Below are 16,478 nucleotides of genomic sequence, written 5' to 3'. Positions count from 1 at the left end.
AGGGGTGTACTACCAGCATGTCTCGTCCCAACAGAGGCCAGAACACCCTTGACCACTGCTGCACATCAATTAAAAACACCTACCACTCTGTCCCCCCCAGCAACATTCCGGGAAATTTGATCATCTAGCTGTGCTTCTACTCCCTGCCTACAAACAAAATCTGAACCAGGAAGAGTTGTTAAATGCTGGTCAGCGGACATGGATGACATCCTTTGCAACTGCTTCAAGTCAGTGGACTGGTCTATATTTCAGAGATTCTGCAGCTAGCCTGAATGAGTACGCCACTGCTGTGACTGACTTCATCAGCAAGCGCATGGAACACTGTGTGCCGATAAAGACAATCCGAGTGTTCCCCAACTGGAAACCATGGATGAACCGTGAGGTACATTTACAGGTGAAGGCCAAGTCCACTGCATACAAGTCAAACGATCCCGAGTGGTACAAGAAGGCTCGCTATGATCTCCGTAATGCTATCAAGGATGCCAACAGACAATAGCGAGACAAACTTGAGTCCCAGTATAAACACTCGTATGTGCAAAGTACTAATGATATAGTCATTATATATCATAGCAAGTACTTTTAGTTTGAATACATACAGAGACCATCGAAATGAGTACTGTAGGCTCTGAATCATAAGTTGAACTAACTAGCATGGCTGCCCACATGCCATCAGGTGGTGGTGTGGAAAACCTGAAGAAGGGTTTCGGCCCGAAACTTCACCTATTTCCTTCGCTCCATAGATGCTGCTGCACCCGCTGAGTTTCTCCAGCATTTTTGTGTACCATGGATTTTGGATCAAGTCATCAGCAGCAAAACCAGACACGGATCAAATCAGCAATACTGTTTGATCTACATCGGATGCACGCAGCAAGGTCTGAATAAGATAATTGGCTGCAAATGAGCTCAGGCAACATCACTGGTGATAGTGCGACCCTACCTGATGAACTGAATGCTTTCTACGCTCGCTGCAAGCAGAAGGCCAATGGGCCTTCAGACTGAAGTGCGCCTCTTCCCAGGGTCACTGTTGCAGAGGTTTGATCAGCTTTCCTGAGGGTGAACCCACAGAACGCAACTGGCCCAGATGGAGTTCCAGGCCATATCCTTAGTAGCTGTGCAGATCAGCTAGCGGAAGTATTCATGGGCATGCTTAATCTCACCCTACTCCGTTCTGATGTACCCACCTGTTTCAAGAAGACTACCATCATCCCGGTGCCGAAGAAAAGCAAGATTCCATGCCTTAACGACTATGGTCCAGTGGCCTTGACATCCATCATAATGAATTGCTTTGGGAGGCTAGTTATGGATCGCATTAAATTAAGTCTACCGATCAGCAGCCTTGACCCACTGCAGTTCACCTGCCGCCACAACAAGTCCACGGATGATGCCATCTCCCCGGCCCTACACTCATCCCTGGAACACCTGGATAAGAAAGACACCTTTGTCAGACTCCTATTCATAAACTAAAGCATTGCTTTTAACACCGTTATCCCATCCAAGTTCATCACCAAACTTGCGGGACTTAAGTCAGCACGCATATTTGCAATTGGATCCTCGACTTCCTGACCAACAGACCCCAATCAGTGAGGATAGGGTACAAATCATCCTCTACGATAATCCTCAACACTGCTGCTCAGCAAAGATGCATACTTAGTACCCTTTTTACTCCTTGTACACAAACGACTGTGCAGCCATGTACAAATCAATTTACAAATTTGCAGACGACGCAACTATTTTGTGCCGTTATCAAATAATGATGAGACGGGAGTACAGGAAGGAGATTGAGAACCTCGTGACCTGGTGTTGAGACATGTCCCCAACAACTTTCACTAATATATAGATGCACCATAGAAAGCATTTTATCAGGACGCATCACAGCATGATGCTTGGGAACAGGTCCATTCAAGACCGCAAGAGAGCAGTCCTAAACTTCTATCTTCCTCATTGGAAACCCTCAGACTATCTTTGATTGGACTTTACTGGCTGTACCTTGCACTTATTCACAATATTCCCTTTACCATGTATCTATACACAGTGGATGGCTCGATTGTAATCATGTATTGTCTTTCCGCTGACTGGTTAGCAAGCGATGATAGCTTTTCACTGTACATGTGACAATAAACTAAACTCAAACTAAAATGCAACATCTGCCCATTTATTTATTCTTGTCACTGTCCACAACCCAGCTGCCTCAACTGTCTTGAGATTGCAATTTACTGGCATAGCATCTAAGATATTGCTATTCAAGGAGTAACCTTGTCGAATAACTTTGCTCAAAGCACTGTTCTGTCCCTGAAATATCACTTTGAAATAGAACTTCGTTGTCATCTTTGAGTACTCGCATTATTTTAAGATTTCCTCTTGCAGTTCTCCACATAATGATTTGAGCAATTTCACAATGCAGCTCCCTCACTTATTTGTTTGAAAGATGTGAGGGGTTCATCGTCTGAAGATAGACACAAAAAGCTAGAGAAACTCAGCGGGCGGAGGGTGGGAGAACAAAGTTGGACCTGGTGCGGGATACTTTGTAACTTTGTCGGCACCCTTTATATGGCGACTATAGCACACCTTGGGTAGGCAAGCAAAGAATTTCACCGTGACAATGAAGTATTCATTCATTTATTCTTTCATGAATAGGTGACGTTTTGGGTCGAGAAGGACCTCGACCCAAAACGTCACCTATTCCTTTTCTCCAGAGATGCTGTCTGACCCGCTGAGTTATTCCAGCTTTTTGTGTCTATCTTTGGTTTAAACCAGCACCTGCAGTTCCTTCCTGCACAGAGCTGATCGTCTGTTGGGTTCCTACGAAAATTGGGAAGAAAAGGAAATATGATTTTTGGGCATAATTCCTTTGGTGGAAAAGAACAATTTTGGTCTGTTATTTCTAGTTTGATGCTGACAGACCTTCTGAATAGTTTTGTTTTACTTTGACTTTCCTGCACTTGCAACTTTATCTTTAATTATTTTGTTAAATGCATCTTTTCTCTGACTCTTCAAGTTACTTTTTTTAATCTAGTTGGCTCCCAAAAGAAAACTTTATATCCATCATCTCACAGTACTTGGTTCATTCTTGGACAAGAAGGCTCTGCAGAGAGTAGTGCGTTCAGCCGAACGCACTATGGGAACTTCACTCGCCCCCCTGCAGGAACTATACATCAGGAGGTGCAACTCCAGAGCCAATAAAATCATGGGGGACCCCTTCCACCCCTGCAACGGACTGTTCCAGCTGCTACGGTCAGGCAAATACCTCCATTGCCATGCTGCGAGAACGGAGAGGTTGAGAAGGAGTTTCTTCCCAGAGGCCATTAGGACTGTAAACTCCTATCTCACCAGGGACTAACTTTTACTGTACTACTCTACTGCTTTTTAAAAAAAAATTACTGTTTATTTCCCTTTTTCCTTCCGCCCACAATGTTTAATATGTAAAAGAATATGTGATTTTGTTCCATTCTGTTTGTAGTTTGTTTGGTTGTTTGTTTGTTTGTCTTTCTGCACAAAGTCCACGAGCATTGCCACTTTTCATTTCACTGCACTTCTCGTATGGGTATGTGACGAATAAACTTGACTTGACTTGATCCCATGTTGTTAGAAAATCCATCATTTTGTTCATTGGATCAGAGGTTCTCCTGGATCAGAGGTTCATAGTGAGTCTTACATTTAGCCCTTTATCAATGCGGTCCTTTTATCCTCGACCTTAGGTCATTTTGAGCACTGAGTAGGCACCCGGAGGCAACTGTCAACAAAGGGAAACTGCCACTGTAAAGGAAATAAATGTTGATTATGCTATAGTGGTCACCCACTGCAGCATCAAAAGAGCAAAAGGCACAGTTAAAGGGATGAAAATGCCTTAATATTAATCTAAATCACAACATGACCAACTTTTAAAGTGTGGGACGGGGGCTAAAATGAGACACACTCTTCTGAGTGTCATTCATAGAAACATAGACATAGAATATAGGTGCTTCGAACCAGCACCGCCATTCAATATGATCATGGCTGATCATTCAAAATCAGTACCCCATTCCAGCTTTTTCCCAAAATCCCTTGATTCCCTTAGCCCTAAGAGCTAAATCTAACTCTCTCTTGAAAACATCCAGTGAATTGGCCTCCACTGCCTTCTGTGGCAGAGAATTCCAGATTCACAACTCTCTGGATGAAAAAGTGTTTCCTCATCTCAGTCCTTAGTGGCCTACCCCTTATTCTTAAACTGTGTCCCCTGGTCTGGACTCCCGCAACATCGAGAACATTTTTCCTGCATCTACCCTGTCCAATCCTCTAAGAATTTTATACGTTTCTATCAGATCCCCTCTCATCTTTCTAAATTCCAGCAAATACATGCCCAGTCGACCCATTCTTTCACAAATGGGTTGAGCTGGGAAGCTTGCAACATTAGGATCTCCGAAGTGATGGGGGAAAGAAAATGTATAACTGCACCTATAGAAGGAGGGATGGAGCAGTAGGCGCCATTCCTGATTTCCCTTTTAACCTATGATTTTGGAAGTTAAACAATAAAAAAGTCATGATCACATTGAATGGCAGTGCTGGCTCGAAGGGCGAAATGGCCTAGTCCTGCACCTATTGACTATTGTCTAAAAAAGTTAATTAGCTCCTCTTTGTGAGGGAAGAGAACAAATGTTTTTTATCATTTTTACCTTTTCAGCTTACTTTGTTCAGACCTATTAAAGAATCTATATTTCACCCAGTTCCCAGATTTACATTCTGTGGAAACTACTGTATTATTCTGGCATTTTTAATTTTCCTTAATAAATCCTCTTGTTCAGAGTACTTTAAAACAAAAAGCAAGAAGTCAAAAATATTTTCTATGGAAGCAAGCAAACATGCCTATTGTCAATGTCCCAGACAAATGTGCGGATTTCATTAATTTGTGATGTTGTTGACGTCACACAGTTGTTTTTAAAGTGATTATCTTCTGAAGCTGTCTGGTCTCAATCGATTTTTGACACAATTTCAGATTCTTATATGGAGTAGAAACAAAACTGTAGAGTCAATCCCTCTCTCAACCATTAAAAAACATTAGAAATCACAGAGGAATAGGCAATATAGTTCATGATGCATGATGCCAAATGGTTACTTCTTCCACGTTTCTGCATAAACCCAACAAAGATATGCAATTTTGCAGGAAGTAAATGCAGAAAATAAGTTCCTTTAAAATGTTCTTCTCTAAGTATCTAAGTTTTCAAATGTGATTTCCCCATTTCCCTTTTCAATGGCATTGCTGCAATTAGTTTATGTTCTTCGAATGGACAAAGCATAAGCAGTCATGGTTATGAAGCCGTCATTTTTACTACAAAGTGCTTTTATACCAGGGTGTAATATGGAATAAGTTCAGTGCTAATGCTTGCAAAGGTTAAAATATCATTGACACTGCTTTAGTTTATCTATAAAAAGCTGGTGATGGGGGTGGGTTGGCGGGAAACGGTTGTGGGGAAGAGGTCGAGCAGAAGAAAATATCCAAGATGGTAAACAAATACAGTAATTAATTTCATTCTACCTTCTTCAGTCATCCAACTTTCATCAAATATGATAACATTATTTTTAACAAATTAGCAAACAACATCTGATTGAAGATGTGCTGAGTAACTGGAAATTTTCAAATGAATTATAACATGACTGCTTTAGATTGCGATCTGTATTCGAACCTCAACTGAACACTGGATATTCTGTTTCCAAACTGCTACCATCTGGAGTTGTTTATTTGCCTATGGACAGTTTAAGCCATGGTGCTAACTGCACAAACCAGCACCTATGGGAGAAAGCTGCTGGTTGCATTCTAAATTAAATAGAAACTGAGCACCCTACAATAACATTTAGTATCCATGCGATTTACTTTGTGAAACTGAATTCCATGTTTAACTTTGGACGCATTTCTGAAGTGGCTTTGTTTAACTAAAGATTGCTGTCAACATGTGTTTGGAGGTGACAGATGTTAATGTCAAATAACAATTATATATTTGATTAAACCGGAGAGAATTGACTGAAATGTGAATAAGCAACTGCTCAAACAACGATCTGATTTTTGATCAAATCAATGTTAAACGCCATAAAACCAAGCAACATTAAGTAAGGTTCCGACAGAAACGGCAATAAAGCAAAGGGACTCACTGATGTCCAAAGTAAAATCCAGCAAAAGGTATTCGTATGAAATATCAGTCTTTGTTTCCACTTGCGGTCTCTTCAGAGTAGAAAATATTTTGCCAGGACTGCTATCATCCGGCTCTTCCAGCTTTCGTAGCCCACAACCCATGGCAGGATCTGCAAACAGATTCAAGAACTGCTCGTGAGTCCTGTGACTGTGATTTTAACAAAGAGCAGTTATAATTTCTGTTATGCCTCTGGCCTCCATAAATCCTGAAGTCAGTTAAAAGTAAAACAGGGCCCCTGAACTCACAAAAACTCAGCTGTTTCTCAACATACAGTATTAAACTCCTGCCCACTAAATTGATATTTTAAACATATTTTAGGCATAGTCCCTGCATTCATGAAGTTAGTTACATCCATTAATACTGCACACATACCGCTTAACTTATCACAGCCTTTCAAGCCACGTCAATCTGCACTAAGGCCCTTAATAGTTTAATAGTAGACACGACCCTTGTCCTCCCCCACAGACTTAAACTGGGTAATTAACAAGTAAACAAAAGGCAAGAATAAAACTTGGATGGCATTACCTGCGATGAGAAGAGGAGCTCTGGAACCAGGCAAATGGAAACTCTGTCTGAAGTAGAAAGCTCCAAAATGGTTGTAGACTAAAATCATTTCCAGAAAGGAAGTAAAATCCCTGAGAGGAAACTGTTTCTGGCATCTGAGAGGAATGGTTAACGCACTGAGAGCTTCAGATTCTGCCGAAGCCATTGCCTTTCAGATTAAAGTATAGTTCCTGGATACATTGGAAACCACAGTAAATCAAGAATTTGTTTCAGGAAACTAAATTGCCAAATGCAATTACCACAAAATTGATCATTCTGCATTAAAATATGAAAACATTTTAACACTTTTGTCCTAGTTTTATAGGAACAACTAAAACTAAAATTGACTTGAATGGACTGAATAATAAAGCTCTGAAAGAATTTTATGACTAAATTATTTGAGAAAATTATACATTTTTACTTTCAGAAATTCAAAATGATAGAGAAGGGAGATATGCTGTGGCAATTTCTGAATCATCATAAATAAAATCATCGCCTTCAGACTGCTGTAATTATACAAATACATCTGGAATTAAAAACAACATGGTTTATATATAAATAATTGCTGCAGTATTAATATACTTACATTATGTTACAATAATTCAATGTAGCTTGAATTTTATATATTTTTTACTGTTTTTTTTCAGAATTATTCAAATGTATAGTTTTGGATAGTTATATGGATGGGAAAGGAATGGAGGGTTATGGTCTGAGCGCAGGTATATGGGACTAGGGGAGACTGTGTTCGGCACGGACTAGAGGGGTCGAGATGGCCTGTTTCCGTGCTGTAATTGTTATTGTTATATGTTATATGTTATATGTATACATAGTTTAGTTACAGCATGGAAACAGGCCCTTCGGCCCACCGAGTCTGCATTGACCAATGATCCTCGCACATTAACACTATCCTAGAGCATACTAACGTATGGCATCTCTATGTGGTATCTCAGTTGCACGGAGGCGGAGAGGAGAGCTCTTCAGCGCGTCGTCAACAGAGCGCAGCGGATCATCGGGACAGAGCTACCAGCCTTGGAGGGCATCTACCACACGCGGTGCCTCAGGAAGGCCCTCAGCATCCATAAGGACTCATCACACCCCTGCCACGGTCTGTTTCAACTACTTCCCTCCGGCAGACGTTACAAGGCCTTCTACGCCCGAACCTCCAGACTCAGGAACAGTTTTATCCCAAGAGTTATAGCGGCTCTGAACCGGCCCTAATGAGTGCCCCCCCACTCACCCCCTTTGGACAGTCTCCCTCAGATGGTCACGTCAATCAATTCAGCGTGCTTATTTATGTATTGTATTTATTTACCTTTCTTGTACATCAGTGGAGCTGCACACTAAATCTCGTTGCACTGACGTGCAATGACAACAAAATATATTATTATTATTATATTATTACACACACTAGAGACAATTTACATTTATACCAAGCCAATTAGCCAAGGCAACAACTCTACCGCTGCTCCAGCATGCTGCCCCTACTTATGCACAAGTGCTGCTGACTGTAGATGGATTGCAGTAATAGTCAGATTGCCTTAGTTCAAAATTAGTGTCCTGATTTGATCAACTGTGCTGTAGCACAAAGGGTTGCTGGTACCAATCTTGCTAGTTACATTTCAATAGTTTCCCTACACAAGACAATTGAGATGATGGTATTCTGCCAGCAGCATGGCATGTTCAAATGTCCTATGGCTGTTAAAAGGTTTCTGCCTCCTATTAAACGGGTGAGTTATAGCAGAACTGCACACATGCATCCAAAGCTATCTAGATATAGGTATTTGGGAGAAGCACACACCTTCTAGAGAATCTTGGTAGACCTAATTCATGAGATGAAGTAATGACGTTGCCAGGTTACTTCAAGTGTGAATTTGAAGCTAATTGGGAGTGAGTAGTTATCAGATCCTAAAAATGAAAAGGAAACTTTCTAAAATTGGGAAGAATATTATGTACTTTATGAAAGATTATGCATTTTCCAAGTTGACCATGCTTTACATATACCAATCCATATTTTTGATGTGTACCAAACTCACAGAAATATTGTGCAACATAAGCCCTCTTTCAATCATTTCTATGTGATCTTGTTTGGACTTTGCCATCTCGTTCGTTGAAGGTTTCGCCTGCAACGGAGCCGATGGTCAGCTTGGACTTCGAAAATGGCACCAAAACGTGGCGATTCTTGTATATGATCTCAGTGGGCTATTTCTATACAATGTACTTAATCTGGGATTATATTTATGTGTGGTAATTTACTGAACTGTATGCAGAAAATGAATTTCACTGTCCCTCGGTACATGTGATAATAAAGAACCATTGATATAGCAACACTGCCACTAAAACTGTTCTGTTTGCTTGACTAGAACAAAAAAAGGTGTTGAGTTTGGCTGCATATATACTTTTAGCATTTCAAATTCATGGATATGTTGTATACACTTCCAGAAAGAAGCAGAACATGATAAGTTATTTTACAGGCGCCGTCCTGTATGGGTATGGCTGCCCAGCCTGCAGCTGTCCGTTTTTTCATCTCTTTTTTTAATTTTTAATTAGTTGAGTTTTTGTTTTTCGGAGTTCTAGTTCTTTTTATGTGGGGTTGGGGGGGGGGGGGGGGAGTAAGGGGAAAACTGCTTTTCAGGGTCCTTACCTGGTCGGAGAGGCGGCTTTTCTCCGGGCAGCACCTTCAACCCGTCCTCGCGGCCTACCAGCGGGCCTGGAGCGGCGTTTCCTGAGGGGACTGGCCAGAATCGCGGCTTCGGCGGCGGGACAGCGCTGGAGCGCTATCGCGGAGCGGGCGATGTCTTGCCCGGGTCGCCGCGCTGGAACTCTGGTGAGCTGAAGACCGCCAATGAAACATCGCGGAGCTGCGGGTCTGTGGAGTGGCCAGCTGTGGGGGCACTGAACTTTACATCGGGAGCCTGGGATCTCTCGCTGAGATCGCCAGTGGTGGAGCTCCATTCAGTGCGGCCTGTCTGCTTCGGAAGCCACGGTCTCCGGTAAGGAGGCGGCCGTTCCAGGTTTCCCAAGCCGCTGAGAAGATTCTCCCGACACCATCTCACCATCATCCGGCGAGAAGGACCTGGAACATCGGGCCTCCGTAAAGGCAACTGCGGAGGCCTCAATAGGCCCGACTATGGGTGGACATGGGGATGGGGACTGGACTTTGTGCCTTCCCTCACAGTGGGAACCATTGTGGGGTGGATGTTTTTTATGTTTAAATTTCTTTATTATTGTTATGTTGTTTTCTTTTTTTATGTGATGCAATGGTCATACGCATTTCACTACACCAATTGGTGTATGTGACTAATAAAGAACCTTTGAGATAGATGGAAATAAGGGGAGCAAGCTATTTATTCAACACATTTATGACTGAACGTCCACCACAATACCCTGTTCCTACATTCTCCCATATCCTTTTGGCATTAAGAAATATATCTATCCTATTTTTGAAGATGGTCAATGACCCAGCCTGCACTGCCTTCTGTGGTGGAGAATACCATGGGTTCATCATGCTCTATTTGAAGAGATTTATCTTAATCTGTTCTAAATGGTATATTCATATTCTGAGGATGAAGTCCCTGGTTTTGGATACTCCAGCCTTTGGGAACATTATCCCTGTTCACTCCTGTTAGAATTCCCTCATTCTTCTAAACTCCAGTGATATCAACCTAATGTCTTGCATAAATTCTACCTTGTTAGTACCAGTCCAGTATATTGTTGTTATGCTCCCTCCATAGAAAAAACATCAGATACAGGGACCGAAACTGAACACAAAATTCCAAAAGGGGTCTCACCAAGCCATTGTACACCTGTAGAAAGAGATCTTTGCTTCTGTATTCAATTCTTCTTGCAATTCTAATAAGACATATCATTAGCCTTCCTAACTGCTTGCTGCACCTGAATTCTTGTTTTCAATTTCCAATAACACCCAAGTCTTATTGAACATTCTGTATTCCTAATCTAATTCAGTTAATGTCTTCTTTATCTTTAGAATCAAAGTGGACAACCTCATATTTATTTACAATCTACATTTGCCATGAATTTCCCTATTCCTCCATCTTGTTCAAATCACATTGAAACCCTCTTGTATTCTCAAATTCAGCCAGCTGCAAACTTAGAAACGTTACTTAGCACTGCCATCCAAATCATTGATATATTTCTGAATAGCTGGGTCCCAATCACTAATCCCTGCAGCATCCCACTATTCATTGTTCCACCCATAAAATACCTATTTAATTCTACTCTCTGCTTTCTGTCGATCAATACTTCATTCCAGTGCATTACTTCAATCCCATGTATTTAATTTTGCAAACTAACCTTTCTGCAAGGTCAAAAACATTGCACGCACAGGTTCTCCCTTACTCATTTTACTTCACAAACCTCAATGGGTTTTCTAAGGATTTCGCAAAGCCATGCTGACTGACCTTGTCCAATACCATCAATAGTCTCCAATTATTCTGTTGTTGCATTTTTATGCTAGATTTTAACATTTTTCCTGATACTTGCATCAGGTTTGGTCTGTAATTCTATTTTTTCTTTCTTCCTCTTTTAAATTCTAGGATTACATTATTCTCCAGTGTGTAGGAACAGTGCCAGAGTTTAAAGAATTTTGTAACATGACCAGCAATGCATCCAGTTTTTAGTGCTACCGTCTTTGGTACTCTGGGACATAGATTGTCAGTATTTAGCCCCATTAACTGCTATAGCACTATTACTTCACTAAAACTGACTTTACCTCAGTTACTCCCTCTTTCTAAAAATCTTTGCTCACTGGCATGTTTGAGAGGTTATTTGTGTCCTCCTTTGTGAAGACAGTAACAGAGAATAAATACATGTACCTATTCTGCTATTTTATTCCCATTTATAAAAGAATGTAATCTGGTTACCGTAAGGTAGGCTTCTAAGTCCTGCTTTCAGAATCAAAACTGGAAACCAAAATCTTACTGAAAAAAGTGAACTACCAATAGATGAGTGACTTGGTACCTTAGTACCTGCTTTGCAAATCAATAGCAGATCCTCATTGATGTTCAGAATCAGGAAAAGTTGGAATGAATAACCAAGATTTGATATAAGGATTTACTGTCACAGTGGTGCGGCTGGTAGAGCTGCTACCTCACAGCGCCAGAGACCTGGGTTCAATCCTGACCTTGGGTGGTGTCTTTGTGGAGACATGTTTTCCTACATGTTCTCCCTGTGACTGCATGGATTTCCTTCAGGTGCTCCGGTTTCCTCCCACATCCCAAAGACTTGTGGTTCTGTATGTTAATTGGTCTCTGTAAATTGCCCCTAGTGTGTAGCGAGTGGGCGAGAAAGTGGGATAACATGGAACCAGTGTGAATAGGTATTGAGGGTGTTTGTAAACTCGGTGGGCCGAAGGACCCGTTTCCATGCTGTATCTCTAGTATCTAGTTCCATGCTGTATCTATCAAACAAATGAATGGCTTTACAACATTATATGACAATGCAAATAATTTTGTGTTTATCTGGGTGAGCAAGAGCAAGAAATTAGCTGCTGAGAATGTGGGAGGTACAATAGTTGAGTAGTTATGGTTGTAGTGGCCATTTGGCCTGTTTTGCATGTCATTAAGGATGGCATGTGCCTTTAAATTTTTAGACTGCCCGTTATATTGTGGGTGGGATTTATGACGTGTTTTTGGGCGTGTTTGGAACTTAGATGCTTGCGCAGAAGGTTAGTTTTTAGATTAGTTTGGAGAGACGATGGAGATCATGCGGGATCATGCGGGCCACATGCCAGATCTTGCCAGTGTTACGGAGACACGAGGAGTTTTCTAATGTCTAAAATAATAAGCTGGAGTTCGAAGAAGATTGTAGTAACGAGTCAGAAGAAATTTGGATGTATCTCACTGTTTTCTATCATTTATTCATCAAAAGACTGTATTTTGAAGCCATATCTGAGAAGAAGCTCCGAAGGTCTCTGTGAGTGAGCTCGCATGCGTTTAGAAGACCAATTCAACCATTCTCATCCAAATAGCGGCTAGGGTGCTAATTACCTGAAAGATATGAAAATCTGCCGCTACATTAAGTAGAAGGATTCCTCCGGCAGGGGGTTTAATACCAGTCCCAGTGAGTGGGACAGAAGATTAAGTCGAAAGAGACCTCCGTCACAGAAGACCAGGCAAAGATCTCGGAGAGGTTTAGCCAGAAGAAGACTGGTTCCAGTCGTGGAACTGAAGAAAATACCAGTCCCAGAGATTGGGACAAAAGATTGGCTAAGATTCTCAGAGAGGTTTTAGCCAGAAGAAAGTGGTTCCAGGAGGAACTAAAGATAAAGATCTCAGCCAGAGAAGGGCCTTGAGGTCTATCTACAGCATCGAGACGTATCTGAAGACGTATCACTGGATTTGTGAGTACAAATCGATTATTACTCTTTGAATTGAAATCACGACTTTATTTTAAAAGACTTCTGTAACAGAGAACCCAGAAGGTGTTTTTTCCAGCTTGTCTGGAGAACGCAGACCGACCTTGGATTGTTTTGAATCGCTTATGATAAACGCATTCCATTTGAATTAGCATCATTCTTTTTGAACCTGGAGTTAGAGAGATGTTCTCTACATTATCAGTATGTTATGGTTTTGAAAGAAATGTTGACAAAACAAAGCCACAGCTACTAGCAGAGACTTTTGTTCGATTAATTTAAACTTGGCAATCTGTCAAGACCTCTTTAAAATCATGGAATTAGAAGATGAAGAAAGAGCTACCCCAGAAAAACCACATGGTGGTGAAGAAAGACCCAGACAACTTGAAGAAACAGATATTTCACTAGCTGCCTGTTTGAGAGAAACCGGGAGAGAAACAAATTATGGTTGCAGGTTAACAGATTAATTAATACACAGAAAAAACTAATGGAATCAGAACAGAACGTGATCAAGGTGAAATCTAATATGAGCCAACTATGGAACCTCATCCAGAAGGTTGGCAAGAAACAAGATGTACTGTTGTGTTCAGAGCCGTCTTGGGAAGAACGCAGAAGACATACCCAGTGGGTTGAAGTTAGGTTGAAGATATTTAATGGTTTCATGAAAAAGGCAGAGATGTGGTTATCAGAAATTATATCACAACTTACAAGCTTAGTAGCTGGAAGTGCGAAGCAACAAGGTGCCAGAATGGAAGTTGAAAATTCAAGCAGTGAAGAGTCTGGCAGTTCAGATGATGAATCTCCTGCAAAAGTCAAGGGACAACAAGGTTCGTACAGTGCTGTATCACCTCCCAAAGTTCAGAATGGAAAAGCAGGCGTGACCAAGAAGAAACTAGCCGCAGGAGTGAGTAACTTTTACTCAGAACTGCTGTAGTTTTGGGAGCAACAGCAGCAGGAGGTTAGCAAGAGATACGACTGATTGGCTCTAGCCCAAGTGGGAGGAGAGAAGTGAGTCAGAGGGGTGAAAATAGTTAAAGTAGAGGCCAAGGACAGGCAGACTTTACTCAGAACTGCTGTAGATTTGGGAGCAACAGCAGCAGGAGCTTAGCAAGAGATACGACTGATTGGCTCTAGCCCAAGTGGGAGGAGAGAAGTGAGTCAGTGCCGGGAAAACAGTTGAAAACTGAGGAATTTGGTTTGTAAATTGGTAAAACAGGCAATTTATCAGTCAATTTAAGCAAGACGGCTCTTAGCGAGTGGCAGTGAGTGGCCTTGTGAAGGAAGTGCCCTGTGAGTAAAGTGTGAGTCTTTGGCGAAGAGGCTGAGGGGAGGAGACTACGCAATACGCTTGAGAGGGAGAGACGAAAGAAGGAGATGTCAGGCAAGCTGATTCAGTGCGATGCTTGCAGTGTGTTGGAGGTCAAGGACACCGCTGGTGCCTCTGGCTGCTACAAATGCGAGAAGTGCATCCAGGTAGAGCTCCTGAAGGGCCGTGTTGGGGAACTGGAGGAGCAAGTGGATGACCTCCGGTTCGTCCAAGAAACGGAGTCGTTCCTCGACAAGTCCTACAGTACGATTGTTACACCTAAGGTACTGGAAGAGAGAAGGTGGGAGACAGTGAGAAGGGGAGGGAAGCATGGAATGCCAACGTCCCCGGGTGTTGTACCTCTTGTGAACAGGTTCACCCACTTAGAAGCTGTCGGGACAGAAGAGGTGTTTACACTGGGCGGCGGACTGGCTTGTGATGCGAATAGGGCTGTTGAGCCAAAACCAAAAAGGCCTAAGGCAGGCAACGCCATTGTAGTGGGAGACTCCATTGTGAGAGGTACGGACAGGGGTTTCTGCGGCAACAGACGGGATGCGAGGATGGTGTGCTGCCTTCCTGGTGCCAGGATCCAGGATGTCACGGACAGAGTGCAGAAAATCCTCAAGGGCGAAGGTGAACATCCGGAAGTGGTAGTGCATGTCGGCACAAACGATGTCGGAAAGAAGGGGATGAATATTCTGCAGCGTGACTTTAGAGAGCTCGGAAAAATGCTGAAAAGCAGGACCTCCAGGGTTGTTATCTCCGGTTTGCTTCCAGTTCCTCGTGCTGGCGAGAGCAGGAACAGGGAGATACGGGACCTGAACGTGTGGCTGAGGAACTGGTGCACGGGGCAGGGATTTAGATTCTTAGATCACTGGGATCTGTTTTGGGGTAAGGGGGAACTGTACAAAAGGGACGGATTGCATCTTAACAGGTGTGGGACCAGCATTCTGGCAGGCAGGTTTACCACTGCTACACGGGTGGTTTTAAACTGAATAAGGGGGGTGGGGTGTCGAATGGAATAGTGGAGGATGGAGTTAAAGGGAAAGGGTTTCTTAAATGTGTGAGCGTAGAGACAGAGGGGTGTAAAATGGGGGTAGAAGCAATAGGTAGCAAGGTGAAAAGTAAAAGTGGCAGGCAGACAAAACCAGGGCAAAAATCAAAAAGGGCCACTTTTCAACATAATTGTATAAGGGGTAAGAGTGTTGTAAAAACAAGCCTGAAGGCTTTGTGTCTCAATGCAAGGAGCATTCGTAATAAGGTGGATGAGTTGAATGTGCAGATAGCTATTAATGACTATGATATAGTTGGGATCACGAAGACATGGCTCCAGGGTGACCAAGGCTGGGAGCTGAACATCCAGGGATATTCAATATTCAGGAGGGATAGAGAGAAAGGAAAAGGAGGTGGGGTAGCGTTGCTGATTAGAGAGGAGATTAACGCAATGGAAAGGAAGGACATTAGTTTGGAGGATGTGGAATCGGTATGGGTAGCGCTGCGAAACACTAAGGGGCAGAAAACGCTGGTGGGTGTTGTGTACAGGCCACCTAACAGTAGTAGTGAAGTTGGAGATGGTATCAAACAGGAAATTAGAAATGCGTGCGACAAAGGCAAAACCGTTATAATGGGTGACTTCAATCTACATATAGATTGGGTGAATCAAATTGGCAGGTGTGCTGAGGAAGAGGATTTCTTGGAATGTATGCGGGATAGTTATCTAAATCAACATGTAGAGGAACCAACGAGAGAGCAGGCTATTTTAGACTGGGTATTGAGTAATGAGGAAGGGTTAGTTAGCAGTCTTGTTGTACGTGCCCCCTTGGGCAAGAGTGACCATAATATGGTTGAGTTCTTCATTAGGATGGAGAGTGACACTGTTAATTCAGAAACAATGGTTCTGAACTTAAAGAAAGGTAACTTTGAGGGTATGAGACGTGAATTGGCCAAGATTGACTGGCAATTAATTCTAAAAGGGTTGACGGTGGATATGCAATGGAAGACATTTAAAGACTGCATGGATGAACTACAAAAATTGTTCATCCCAGTTTGGCAAAAGAATAAATCAGGGAAGGTAGTACATCCGTGGATAACAAGGGAA

At 42.3% G+C, this 16,478-nt stretch overlaps 1 protein-coding gene across 1 annotated transcript in view; it reads right to left on the bottom strand.

Moving 5' to 3' along the window:
* Window positions 1–6,840, bottom strand: part of rftn2 (raftlin family member 2) — a 42,492-nt gene extending 35,652 nt beyond the window's left edge. Inside the window, exons 1-2 of the mRNA XM_033023700.1 lie at window positions 6,687–6,840; window positions 6,121–6,270 (exon numbers count right to left, since the gene is read on the bottom strand). Of these exons, the coding sequence (XP_032879591.1) occupies window positions 6,121–6,270; window positions 6,687–6,774 (238 nt within the window). The 5' untranslated portion in view covers window positions 6,775–6,840. The remainder of the gene's footprint in view (window positions 1–6,120; window positions 6,271–6,686) is intronic.
* Between the last annotated feature and the right edge of the window lie 9,638 nt (window positions 6,841–16,478).

The sequence above is a fragment of the Amblyraja radiata genome, chromosome 7, assembly GCF_010909765.2.
Source record: "Amblyraja radiata isolate CabotCenter1 chromosome 7, sAmbRad1.1.pri, whole genome shotgun sequence".
NCBI classification, from domain to species: Eukaryota; Metazoa; Chordata; class Chondrichthyes; order Rajiformes; family Rajidae; genus Amblyraja; species Amblyraja radiata.
The sequence above is the reverse complement of the archived record's forward strand: the minus strand, read 5'-3'. Positions and strand labels throughout refer to the sequence as shown.